Source organism: Antechinus flavipes, chromosome 4 (genome assembly GCF_016432865.1).
Source record: "Antechinus flavipes isolate AdamAnt ecotype Samford, QLD, Australia chromosome 4, AdamAnt_v2, whole genome shotgun sequence".
NCBI classification, from domain to species: Eukaryota; Metazoa; Chordata; class Mammalia; order Dasyuromorphia; family Dasyuridae; genus Antechinus; species Antechinus flavipes.
The window spans coordinates 2,982,771-2,995,668 of NC_067401.1; the positions used below are offsets into that span (position 1 = coordinate 2,982,771).

Genomic DNA, 12,898 nt, shown 5'->3' on the forward strand with positions numbered 1-12,898 from the left:
TCAGACGGGGGGTTTCCGTCGCTTTGGGACCCGGGGTCCCGTGTTCCTGAGGGGGGCGAGCCCGGTGACGGCCACGGCGTCCCCGGCTCCGCTCGCTGCTCTCCGCTCGGTCCGCGTGGGGCTCTCCTCCTTTCCCACCGAGACCCCCGCCAGCCCCCCTGCGCTCCGTGCTCCTGCAGCCACAGCCGGGCACCCGCCGGCAAAGAGACTGTGCTCCGCCAGTGGGGAGGAGGGACAGCGGCCGGGGTTAGGTTCGGGGATGACTCAGAAGCATTCAGCAAAGTCGGAAACGTCCCAGCGGCGTCGGGAGCCGTTTGCGGAGCTCGAGACTTCCCGGGGGCCGAGGGGTCGCTCGGCCTTTCCCTCCGAGGGCAGCGCGCGCCTTTCCCTGGGACGTCGGCTGTGGCCTCCCGGGAGCGGCCGCCGGGCTCCCTGAGCAGGATGGCCGATGCCGGGCCCCCAGTGCTGCTTCTCCCTGACGGTCAGCGCGGGGTCGCGGGCGCCCTCGGACAGAGGTCATCCTCCTGGCCCGGACCGGGATCCAGCCTGATCCTAAACGGGGCCCCCAGAGTGGGCGGTCCCTGCACTTGCCTGGAGGCTCCGGGGCTGCCTCCGGAGAGGGCCTGGGGAGGAGCGGGACGGGCGCCCGCCCTGTGGTTCGGGCTCCTTTCCCACCTTGGCCCCGGGGACTCGCCCCAGTTTCCCGATTTGTCTGGTTTTCTATGGAGGGCCACGGTGCTGCCATTGGCCAGGGGGTAAAACGGGGTGGGGGGGCGCATCTGCTCTGGTTTGGGGAGGAGGGTCCTCTGGACCTTCTAGGCCGGTGAGCTCATGCCGAGGGCCGGGTCCATCTCTGAGAGGAGGGTCGGCGTCCTCCCGCTCCAAGCCCCTGGTTCTGGCCCAGGTCCCCGCGGGGCTGACGGCCTTTGCCCGGGCAGGCGATGGGGGCTCCGGCCTCGGGGGGCCCGGCCCCCCGGCCTCGCCTGCAATCGGGCCGACCCCCGTGGGCTTTGGGGGAGCCTCCGGTCCCCAGGCGGCGGGGGGAGCTTCTCCCCGGGGCAGCTTCTGACGGGCTTCCCTTCTTCTTCTTCTCCAGATGGACTTTCTGGCCGAGACCAGCCCGTCGAGCTGCTCACCCCACCCAGAGTGAACCACATGCCTAGTGCAGGTAAGGGGGGAGCGGCCCCGTTCTGTGACCCCTGCCCCCCGAGGGCGGGTGGGGGGGAGGGCATTGGGGGCAGCCTGGTCGCGGGGGCGGGGCTCGGTTTCTCATCTTCTTGTCCTTGAGGAAAACACTTGTGCTTGGGAAGGAAGCTCTGAGGAGGTGGGAGGGTGGGGGGTGATAACCAGGCACCCCAGGGGGTCTGCAGCCATTTTGTCAAATCCTGGGAAGGGCAGTGTCCCAGGAGGCGGCGGAGCCCCCGGAAGGGACTGGCTCGAATCCCGTTCGACTGCCAGGTTGTGGCCACGGGGCGTCTCCCTGGGCAGAGCTGGGCGGCGGCCACTCGGACAGAATGAGAGAGCTGGGCTGGCCACTGCGGCGGTGCTGGGGTGTGTGTGTGAGAGTGTGTGTGTGTGTGTGTGTGTGATTGTGTGTGATTGTGAGAGTGTGTGTGTGATTGTGTGTGAGTGTGAGTGTGTGTGATTGTGAGAGTGTGTGATTGTGTGTGATTGTGAGTGTGTGTGTGTGATTAAGTGTGAGTGTGTGTGATTGTGAGAGTGTGTGATTGTGTGTGATTGTGAGTGTGTGTGTGTGATTAAGTGTGAGTGTGTGTGATTAAGTGTGAGTGTGTGTGATTGTGAGAGTGTATGTGTGAGTGTGTGTGTGTGTCTGTGTGAATGTGTGTAAGTGTGAATGTGTATGAGTATGTGTGAGAATGTGAGTGTGACTGAGTGTGTGTGTGAGTGTGAGTTTGTGATGTAATTGAGTGTGTATGTGTGTGTGAGTGTGAGTGTGTGTGAGTGTGAGTGTGTGAGTGTGCAGATGTATCATGTGGTCCCCGCCTACCGAGGGTCCCTTTGGTGTTTCTTTGAAAGTTGGTGCCCCCCCCCGGCCCTCCCAGGATCCGGCCGTTCTCCCCACCTTGGCCCTGACTCAGATTCTGAACTCCCCAGAAACTTGTCTCTGTGGTGAGGGGGGAGGGGCCCCTTTTGGGTGAGAGAACGGAGGGGCCTCTGAACAGGCGCGGGGGGAGGGGGGAGGGGGATGCGCGGAGCGTCGGGAGCCGCGAGCGCCGGTCGAGCCGGTGACCCACGACACTTGCGGACGCTCGCTTCGGGCAGACTCCGGGCTCGGGCTGTTGCCGTGGCCTGATCCTCTCTCGGGGAGGTGCCGATGACAGTGAGCTTGACTTCCTCCTCATGAATCACCACTTGTTGAAAGTAGCATTTTCTGAGACCAGGCCCCAGGTTGGCGTCTCAACACGGAGAAATCACGTGACCTCTTGCTGTTGCTCCTCCCCTCTTAGCTGTGTCTCCCAGCGCCCGGGGGTGTGGGGGCCCCCTAAGTGCCGACGGGAGAAAAAGGGGCAGAAGCGCATCCTCAGGGAGCTCAGCCCTTAGTGAAGGAGGCCACGAACAAGGAGAGAAGGCCCAGCCGCCGCGGAGAGGGCAGAGAGGGAATGGCCGGGGATCAGGATGGAGAAGCGGCTTCTCTGGGAGGGAAGCTTGCGCCCCGAGGCGCTCCGTGGGAGACCCCCCGCCACGTGTCCCGCAGCTCTCAGGGGGCCCCCGCTGCCCCCTTTTTGTCTTTGGGGGTTCCCAGGTCTGGGCAACGTTCTCAGACTGAGCCCCTGGAACCTTCCCGGGAGGCGAGAGGCGGAGCCGCCCGGGCGCGTGGAGGAGGCCGGCTTGGCGCTTTGCGATCCCCGCTTGCAAGAGGGGCCTCCGGGCTTTCCCAGGAAGCGAAGTTGGGGTAATAGCTCTAGCTGACGGCTCCCGTTCTCTTTCCTTTTTAGAAAACCCAAGGAAGCTTGGCCTTTCCTTTACAGAGGAGAGGCCCGGCCGAGTAAGATGAGCCAAGTGTGTGGCCCCCCTGCATTCGGGGGCGCCGCCACAGGGGGCGGTCAGGGGCTTTGGGACCAACTTTAGAAGCGTGAGGTCCACCTGGCAGTGCTGAAGCAGACAGATGACAGAGAGAGACTGATGGGGGTTCAAAGGGGAAACCGCCTCTGAAACGAGCTTCCCCCCAAGGAATGAGCAGAGGCTGCCTGTGGAAGCCCTGCCTGTGTGATTGGTTGTTGGGGATCCTGGAGCAGGAAGTCCTGCCTCTTGTAAGCAAGCTGAGCGGCTGAGCTTTTCTGACTGGCCATCGGACATCCAGACCTTTCCATTCGGGGGTCAAGTCATTGAGGCTATTCTAGTGGGTCATGGCTGCAAGTGAAATTTGTTGGTGCTGAAGGAGGGGGTGTACATGTATGTTATACGTACACGCGTGTGAAATTTCCAGATGTGTACATTAGCATGTCCACACATGTATGTTACGCATAATAGGGCATCTAAGAAGGTTCACTTAGAAGTTATTTGCAACTCTTCCTGCCACATAATTGAAATACAATGTGCTAGGTGGCTTTCCACTTGTCTCCAAGGCTCTGACAGGCAACATGTCTGTCTGCCCAGTGACTGGCTCATCTTTCCCCTGTGTGTTCTTGTTGGCCTTTTGGTTTTGTTCTGCTTTATTTACTAAAGGACCTTCCCTGTTTCCTTATGTTTCTCATGCTCATCATTCTTAAATGCATCCTCCTCTTCCATCACATTAATGCACCCGATTGATTCATGCTTCCCCTTGCATGGTGTTTACATGGCTTTAAGAGGTCCCCCCCCCCCCCATCCCGTGATAGCATTGCCTGGATGATGGCCTTGGATGTGGATCACTTATGGCATCTCTCAGCATGCAAAGAGGTTGCAGAGAAGATGATGAACTTTATCGGTTGTTAAAACCAGGTCAACAACTATTGATTAAATGTCCACTGTGTGCCAGGCACTGTGCTAAAAGCTGGGTATATACAAAGAACTCTCCAGGAGCCCATTGTCTGATGAGAGAGATAACATGCAAATAACTCTGGACAAGTGAGCTGTTCTGCAGTAAATTTGAAATAATCAATGGAAGGAAGGCATTAACATTAAGGGGGATCAGGACATTCTTGTAGAAAGTAGGAAGCCAGGAGGAAGAGACGAGGAAGATGTATCCCAGGGTAGGGATCACAGCCAGAGAAAATGTTGAGAGTCTGGAGAGATGGGGAACAGTCCAGAGACCAGTATCATTGGATGGAAGAAGACGTGGTATGGCATTAGGTATAAAAAGTCTGGAAAGGAAGGAGAGGACAGGTGATGAAAGGCTTTGAAACAGCATTTTGTATTTGATCGCAGAGGTCATAGGGAGCCACTGAAGTTTATTGAGTAAAGGGGTGACATGGTTGCTTTGAGCTTCAGAAAAATTCCTTTAATGACCGAATAGAAGATGGATTGGAAGGGAGAGAGACTACAGCCAGGCCCCCAACACCTGCTGCCATAATCCAGCTATGAGGTGGACAGGGCCTGCACCTGAGTGGGAGCAGAGGAGAGACAGGGAAGAACCAAAGTGAAGCTAATGAGAGATGCTGCCATAGTGAAATGAACAAGAGATGTAGCAGAGGTGAAATGGACAAGAAATATCAGGTGAAATGGACAAGAGGTGTCACAGAGGTGAAAAGGACAAGAGGTGTCGCAGAGGTGAAATGGACAAGAAATATCAGATGAAATGGACAAGAGGTGTCGCAGAGGTGAAATGGACAAGAGGTGTCACAGGTGAAATGGACAAGAGATGTCCCAGAGGTGAAAAGGACAAGAGGTGTTGCAGAGGTGAAATGGACAAGAGGTGTTGCAGAAATGAAATGGACAAGAGATGTCCCAGAGGTGAAATGGACAAGAGGTGTCCGCAGAGGTGAAATGGATAAGAGGTGCCACAGAGATGAAATCATTAGACCTTGATGCCATACTGGATTGGAGGCAGATTGGAGTCTGAGGAGCCTAGGATGACTCCTAGGGCCTGGAAGATGGGGTACTCTCTACAGCAAGTGATAGCAGGAGGGGTTAAGGGTTAAGAGAAAAGATCATGAGTTTCTTTCCTGAGACTAAGATATAGCGAAAGCATGAGTCCTGTCCCTTACTAATTCCTCTCCAATCCCATGGGCTTTTCTGAATGGCGCTTTGTTGCTGCTTCTGCTGTTGCTGATAGTGCTCTCTGACATATTCCCAGTGACGGAGACTGGGAGTCGAAGGGCACGATCTTGGGAGTTTTCCCGGGGTCCTGGCAGATTGCTCTGCGCAGAGGTTCCATGGGGTCAGGCCATGGTTGCTGGTGCACCTGTTTCCTCCCAGCTCTGCCAGCGTCCAGTTTCCTTGCTTCGGGTTTGCTGCATCTACCTCCTGGTTGACTTCTTTCTGAGCGGTGCTTGCATTCTCCAGTTACAACGTGACCTAGAAGAGGCGGCTTGTTCTATTTTTGGGTCCTAAATAACTGGCCACCGTCAATCTTTGCCTCTCGATCTGATCTTTCACCCTATCCAAGCAAAAGAGCAAGATACCAAATATTTAGAAATTCAGGACTTAGTATATAGTTGGCACTTAATAAATGTAGACCATTTGATTGTTTTACCCCCAGAAAAGAGCACAAGAAAGACAAAAGCAAGGTATGAGGGGAAGCATCGGGACTCCTAACACCCTTAATCAATAGACGCTTCTTGGTGCCTCCAGCACCTCTAAAAATAACAGAATGAGCAGTGGTCTGAGGATTAGTGATTAATATTTCTTGGGAGCAGTTTCTAGACTTGGAGGCTGAGCTTTTTCCTTTTTTTGCTAGATCCGTGAGAGTGTTTAGAGCCTTTCCCTCGAGAGCTCCCCAGCCCAGTTGGGACAATCCGTTAATCGTGCCCAGGCAGGCTGGCTGTTGGGAGCAGCATTTCGCTTTTGTCCAGGAGAGAGAGAAGGGGAGAGGGTCCATAATGTCTGTCTTTTTGGCTTCCCGATTCGAATTCACCTTCTAATCCCTGGCTACTCCCGGGCTAGGCCACGTCTACACAAGCAGTTGGTGCCTGTTAGTGTCTTTGAAAAACTTGAAGCTCTACTTCCCAGCTCATTGTAAAGCTGTTAAAGGCAGCATTTTATCCTCCGAGTGCCAGCCTTAGAGGTTCCTTGCCGAAAGTGCTCAGGCATCCTGGGATTTCTGGCTGGGAGGCAATCCAGAGACTCTGCCCTCCCAGTGACAAAGGGAAGGATTCGGGCTGTGCCATCACTTGCTGACCTGGAAGGGTTAATGAGGAAAATGTGTCCGGTCAGGGTCAGGGGCCGGGGTATGTCAGGGAGGGGGTGGGGACCGGCTTCCTTTTGAGGCAGCCAGAAGGAGCTGAAAGAGCAGCGGATGCAAAGTCATCTTGAGCCCGCAGAGCTGGAGAACGCCAAATGAAGAAACAGATTCTAAAGACACTGGTTTCTCGTGAAAGGAGGACCCTCAGTCAGAGCTGGCTTCCACTTGGAACATCGTGGATCTGGACCTCAAGATGGGGAAACTGAGGCTGGCCCCAAGAGGACCACCAATAAGTGTCCGAGGCCTCCAGGCTTGTTGAGGATCTGATCAGGAGAGGCCTTCTGCCTGCCTGTCCAAATGTGGGTATGTCTCTTTAAGACACACCTGCACCCCCAGATTTGGGTTTCCCAAAGACCTCTCTGTCAGGGTCTCACAACAGACAAAGGAGGTGGAACCGCCGCCAGGCGGGACCTGTCCCTGTCCCTCCCAGCCCACCGGGGCCCCCCCAGCCTCCCACTCTGGGTGGGGACCCCAGTAAGTGGCTGCCTGGAGGGCGATGCTAAAGCAGGTTTTCTTTTGGGGTTCCCTGGGGCTTTGGTGAAGCCTGGGGACACAGCCCTGCTCAGAATCAGGCTGGGAAAGGTGGTAGAATGCCCAGGACTACAAAGGAAACCGAAGGCTCATGAGATTATGGAGAGAATCACCCTTTCCTCCCCACCCCCCGGCCACAGGCTGCTGCAAGCCTGCTGCCCGGGGTTGCCCATTTCCGGCTCTCCCTTTGCCTCCTTCTCCTCCCGCTGTCCTGCTGCCGTCGTCCCTCTTTTCTCGATGCGGGGAGAACTGAGGTTTGAGCGGTTTCCTGATGGTTAAGAATTGGCAGGTGGGATCTGGGCCCAGGCCGTCAGCCCTTCTTGAAGGGACGCCCTCCTTCCGCCAAAGCCCAGGCCTCGCTGACAGGGGAAGCTTGGGGCAGAGGCCCCGGGTTCCACGACGCTCCCCTTCCTTCCATCCTCCATTTAAAATGTGGGCCCTTGAGCAACAGTCTCTGTGCTCTGGGCTGGGGGTGGCCACAGGATCTCCAAGACAGTGCTTCCCCCCCATTTGACAGATGAGGAAACTGAGTCTCGCTCTTGCAGTCACTTAGGTACCGAGTGAGCTGAGTTCTTGGGATTCCTGCATTACCTCCTGCCTGGTTTGTGAGCAAAGGCCGGAGGCGGCAGCTCGCCATCAGGGGCGGAGGGCGCCAGCCTCCCGTGGGCCCCCCCGCTTGGCCGGCTGGTCTGCCTGCCTCAGGTTGCCTCCTGCGGCCCATCCTCCGCTCGGGCTGACCCGGCACGTTGCCCCCGGCCTCTGGGTGGCCTCCAAAGGCCTTCGAAGCGGCTCCCTGTTCGCTCCTCCCCTGACCGGTGGCTGTTTCATGAACGAGCTTCTCTTGGGAGTTCTCCCGGCCCATTTCTGGAGCACTTTCTTCCTCCTCTCTGACCACTGAGCTCCCCGGCTTCCACCCCTCCCTTGTACGGGAAGCCATCCCCAGCCCCTCCTTACTCCAAGTCTTCCTCTCCTCCCTCAATTGTTCCCATCTTCCTTTGAGAAGAATGGAAGTTCTTTGAGCCCAAATGTGGCTCCTGCCCCTCTTGGTGAATTGGTCGGACCCGCCCCCCCCCCCCCCCCCCCCTCCGCGCTGGCTCCTTTCCCTGCGCTGGCCTCCTATAGATGGGGTTGTTTGAGTAGAATAAGCGTCAGCAGCAAAGCTCGGCTTTAGGGGCTCAGAGTGAGGGCCCAGCGTGGAGTCCGAGGTGGAGAGCGAGCCCCGAGAGCGGGGGACTGGGCGGGCTCCCAGCAGGTGGCTCGTGCCCAGGGCTGAGCTCGGGAGGGAGGAGCCGGCTCACTTCCCCTTCTATTAGACACCGGGGCTGGGGGGGGGGGGGGCGTGTCCTCCCCTGGGTGATTGGGATGGTCTTCCCTCCTCCGGGGCTCGAAGCTTTCCGTATTCACAGGGTTGTGGTGGTCTTCACGCAGTGCCCACCCCCAGACCAACCAGAGTGGGCTGTTCCTCCCCTTCTGACCTTAACAGCCCCAAAGGCTCCCTAAGGAGAGGCTTGGAGGGGAATGCTGGGACTCCCGCTCTCCGTTTATGGCTCCGGAGGGAGGATGTGGGCGAGGCCTTTTGTCCAGGGAGTCCCGGGAGTCCTGTACGCGGTGACCCCAGAGCTGCGGGGGAAAGCGCTTTGCACAAGGGGCGGGCCCTCGGAGAGAGCGCCGGACGGGGGCTCTGGCGCTTCTCGGAGACTTCTTTTTTGTTGCTGAGTCCTCCCAGGGTCCCAGGACACCTTGGGGTTTCCTGGCTGGATTTCTTTCCTAGGGACCTCACCCCAAACCCTAATCCTCCTGCCTCTCACTGATTGGCCCCCAATAGGTCCCGCCAAGCCCCGCTTGGTCATCGTCCGGGCCCCGAGTGACTCAGTGAGCGGCCGGAATCCCTCTCGGATTGATTGATGGAGGCCGTCTTTGCCTCGTTGCTTCCCAGCCCTAATCACCGAGCAGGGGCGACCTCTGTCAAATTGAGACCCATGGAAGACCTCGGCCGGGAAAGGCCGAAGCCTCCTGGCGTCCAGGGCCCATGGTCCTGATCTCCCTCCGGCCGCTGGACCCGGACGGCTGCCCCTGGAGGGGGGGGTCGGAGCTCTGATTATAAAGCCTGGCACTGGGCTCTCCCGGGGCCAGCGGGCAGCAGACTGGCCGGCCCCCGGCATCGGCCGTGCCCACGGAGTCCGGAGAAGCTCCCCCTCCCCCCCCCAGAGCTTCCCGTGCGCACGCAGGCTATTTATAATTTCCAGGAAGTCCATGGAGCCCCTAGTGAAAGCCGAGCATCCGAGCGCCTGTTCCGAGCCTTTCTTTGCAGCTCTTGCTCAACCCAGGCTCTTGAAGTCCTTCTCAGAGACGGCTTCTCTTCTCCAGGGACAGAGAACAAAGGGGAAGCTTTAAAAGGGGCTAGAAAGAGTGAACTCAGGGCCTGGGATAGGAGGGGAAGGAGGAGGGAGGGAGGAGAAGGGAGAGGAGAAGAGGAGGAGGAGGAAAAGGAGAAGGAAGAGAGAGGGAGGAAGAAGAAGAGAGAGGAGGAGGAAGAGGAGGGAGGAGGAGGAAGAGAGTGGAGGAAGAAGAAGAGGAGGGGAAAAAACGTCCTCCTTCGTCCTTGACTTCCCGTTTGAACTCTGCTCAGGGGCAGAGCTAGCCCCACTGGGCCCCCTGTCTGGTGCAGCCCTCTTTCCCAGATGCAGGAGCAGAGCTCCCGGAGGCCCACTGATTTCCCTGAGGTCGCCCAGATGATAAGGGGCCTGGGTTTGCACCTGGCTCTTCCACCTCCCTGCTAGCCAGGGCTTGCTCTCGAGCGCGTCCTTCCCCACGGCTTCTCGGGGAGCGCCCGGGACACTGAAGGGTCCGCAGCCTTTCTGGGCCCAGGCCGCGCCATTAGACTGATGAACGGCCGCCGGCTTGGGGGGACACGGGGGCACTCGGTTCGGAGCGTTCCACCAGCACTGCTGGCTTTTCAGGGAGCGGTTCTCCTGAGGCCCAGAATGCAGATTCAGGGAGCCCAGCGGAAGTCCCGCCTCGCTGCCCTCCCCTTTAATTAAGGAGAAACTGAGGTGAAGAAGAAAAAAGAGAGAAAACTGCAATGGAGCTGGGTTTGAACTTGGGCCCTTTGCCTCCTCCCACGCCAGCCTTCTCAGTCCTCCAGGGGTCAGCTGCCGCTCAGCGTCTCCGGCTTGCTTTGGGTCCCTCCCTCCAGTGCGGGATGTCCAAAATGCAAAAACCGCCCTTCTGGGCCCTGCCGGGGCGCTGAGGCTTTTGGGAAGAACGGCTGGGGCTGCTCGTCGGCTGAGCCCATCCGGGTGGGAGCCTCCTCCCGCTGTCTCTCCGGCGGCATTTATTAGGCACTTCCTGTATGCCAGGCACTGTGCCAAGCACTTTACAAACATTACCTCATTTGATCCAGCAGTCCTGGGAGGCAGGTGCCAGCCATCACAATCCCCGCTTTGTTGTTGTTGGGAATCCTTTGTTCTCTAAGGAGACCCTGATACCCGGAAGGTGCCTCCGTGACACACGGCAGGGAGGCAAGACTGTAGGAAATCACGTGCCTCACTCTCTCCTCCAGCCGTCTGGGGCCAGAGGTAGATCAGGACGGCCCGGAGCGCTGCGGAAGGCCAGTGTGAGGCCATACCCACATAGTGATTGAGGCAAAGAATCAAAAACAACAATCTAAGTAGATCAATCGATCTGGGAGGGGAGACCTCAGTTTCTGGGGAAATTGAGGCAGAGAAAGGTGAAGTGACATTCTCAGGGACTTTCACCCAACCAGTAAGTCAGGCCACAGTTAAACTCAGGTCTTCTGATTCCAGGCCTTCACTGTGGCCATGGTGGCGTCCTTCTGCTATCCTGCTGTTCAGGAGAGGGGAAGGGACCGTCCTCTCCATTAACTGAACATGGGAGGATGGGGCTACCTTGGTGCAGCAAGCACAGGAAATGAGCCTCCACGTCCAACCCTTGCAGTGTCTCTTCCGGGTCGTTATTAGTGCCCTTGGCCACCTTGGTGCAGCAAGCACAGGAAATGAGCCTCCACGTCCAACCCTTGCAGTGTCTCTTCCGGGTCGTTATTAGTGCCCTTGGCCACCTTGGTGCAGCAAGCACAGGAAATGAGCCTCCACGTCCAACCCTTGCAGTGTCTCTTCCGGGTCGTTATTAGTGCCCTTGGCCACCTTGGTGCAGCAAGCACGGGAAATGAGCCTCCACATCCAACCCTTGCAGTGTCTCTTCCGGGTCGTTATTAGTGCCCTTGGCCACCTTGGTGCAGCAAGCACGGGAAATGAGCCTCCACGTCCAACCCTTGCAGTGTCTCTTCCGGGTCGTTATTAGTGCCCTTGGCCACCTTGGTGCAGCAAGCACGGGAAATGAGCCTCCATGTCCAACCCTTGCAGTGTCTTTTCTGGGTCGTTATTAGTGCCGGTGGCCACCTTGGTGCAGCAAGCACAGGAAATGAGCCTCCGTGTCCAACTCTTGCAGTGTCTCTTCCGGGTCATTATTAGTGCCCTTGGCCACCTTGGTGCAGCAAGCACAGGAAATGAGCCTCCATGTCCAATTCTTGCAGTGTCTCTCCCGGGTCATTATTGTGAGTAGTGGTACAGCAGTCAAGGATAATGGGATCCTAGATCAGAGAAGTCGTGTATCTAGAGGAGGAAATGAGGCCCAGGGAAATGGGATTTTCCTTCTCAGTAAAAAGGGGGGGTTGGGCTGAATAATCCAAAGCTAGCATACTGTGAATTATCCAGAGTCATCTAGCCAGTAAGTGACTGATCTGGCGTCTGAATGGCTCCAAATCCTGCCCTCTTTCCGTCGCACCAGGCGGCCTGTTTTGTAGGATCAGCCTCTGGCCACGAAGCGTGTGCGCGCACGCGTGAGCCTTTTTGGGCTAGCGAGGGATCTCGCACAGCCACACGTACATGAGGTCTTTAGAGTTAGCCAAACCCTGATCTCCTTCTGCCTTCCTTTTAGACCCTGGCCTTGGCCGTAGCGCTCTTGCCGGCCACGTGGCTCTTTCCCCTCTGCTCCGGCAGTCTGACCCAAAGCGCCTCCCCGTCCCCTCTCTGCTTGGAAGGCTCCCACGGCCTTGCTTCCAGCCCCAGAATCCTGCCGGTTCGGGCTGCTTGCCTCTCTGGCCTATGTCCGCACCCCCTCTTTTACTTCCTATCCCTGGAGGCTTGTGGCCCAGGCGGGCGACGGCAGCTCGAGCTGTATCGCTCACCTAAAACTGCTGCTGTCCCTTGCTTCCAGCTGCTGCCAGTCAGATGTCAAGCCTTGACTTTCACATCTCTAAAAACTAAACAGATGAGTTAATCAGTGAGCATTTATTAAGCACCTGTTGTATGCCAGACAAACAAAAGACAGGAAACCGGCCTGAGGATAAACATCCATTCGTCCATCTGTCCAAAGGCCTTCCAGTCCTGCCCTACTTCCTGCATGGACTTTCCCTTTATCGGGCAGCTCCAATCCCTTCCCTGCTCCCATTTTCTCGGATCCTTAGCCCCCGGCACAATGCCTGGCATGCGGTTTAATGTTTAATAATGTTTTTGAGTGGGTGGCTGATGCCCCCTGCTTCACATTGGCCCCGGGAGAGCGTTCTGCGGCCTGGCCTCGAGACGCTCTTCCGCGTCGTCCCGCTCTGTGTCTGCCGCTCCTGAGCCCAGGCCGCGGCCCCCAGGCTCCTCGGGTGTGTGTTGGAAGTGGACAAGGAGGCCCGACGGGAAGCTTCCTCTAAAGCTTCAGTCCCGTCCTTTAAGCTCCCCGAGCTTCCGTTTCCTCATCTGTAAAATGGAGGAGGGACGGACTCGGTTCTTTATGGCTTTCGGTCGGTGAATACCAGGCATGAATCAAGGTTGATTCAGCAGGTGCGGCTTCTCTGGCAAGTCCGCGCCTGCTTTCTCTGCCCGGGGAAGCCCCCCGGGCCCTGCCCGCCAGGAGTTTCCCTCCTGAGAGCAGGGCAAGGTAGCAGGTACAAGGAAGGCTCTAGGGAGTAGTGGTCGAGAGGGTCTGGCCTGCAGGAAGTTCAAACTTGACCAGCTG

General features: G+C 57.5%; 1 protein-coding gene across 3 annotated transcripts in view; it reads left to right on the top strand.

Annotated features, from left to right (window-relative positions):
* Positions 1–12,898, top strand: part of HDAC4 (histone deacetylase 4) — a 115,916-nt gene that overhangs the window by 50,480 nt on the left and 52,538 nt on the right. For all 3 annotated transcript variants that reach the window (XM_051998578.1, XM_051998577.1, XM_051998579.1), the window contains exon 3: positions 1,097–1,168. In XM_051998578.1, coding sequence (XP_051854538.1) covers positions 1,097–1,168 — 72 coding nt within the window. The remainder of the gene's footprint in view (positions 1–1,096; positions 1,169–12,898) is intronic.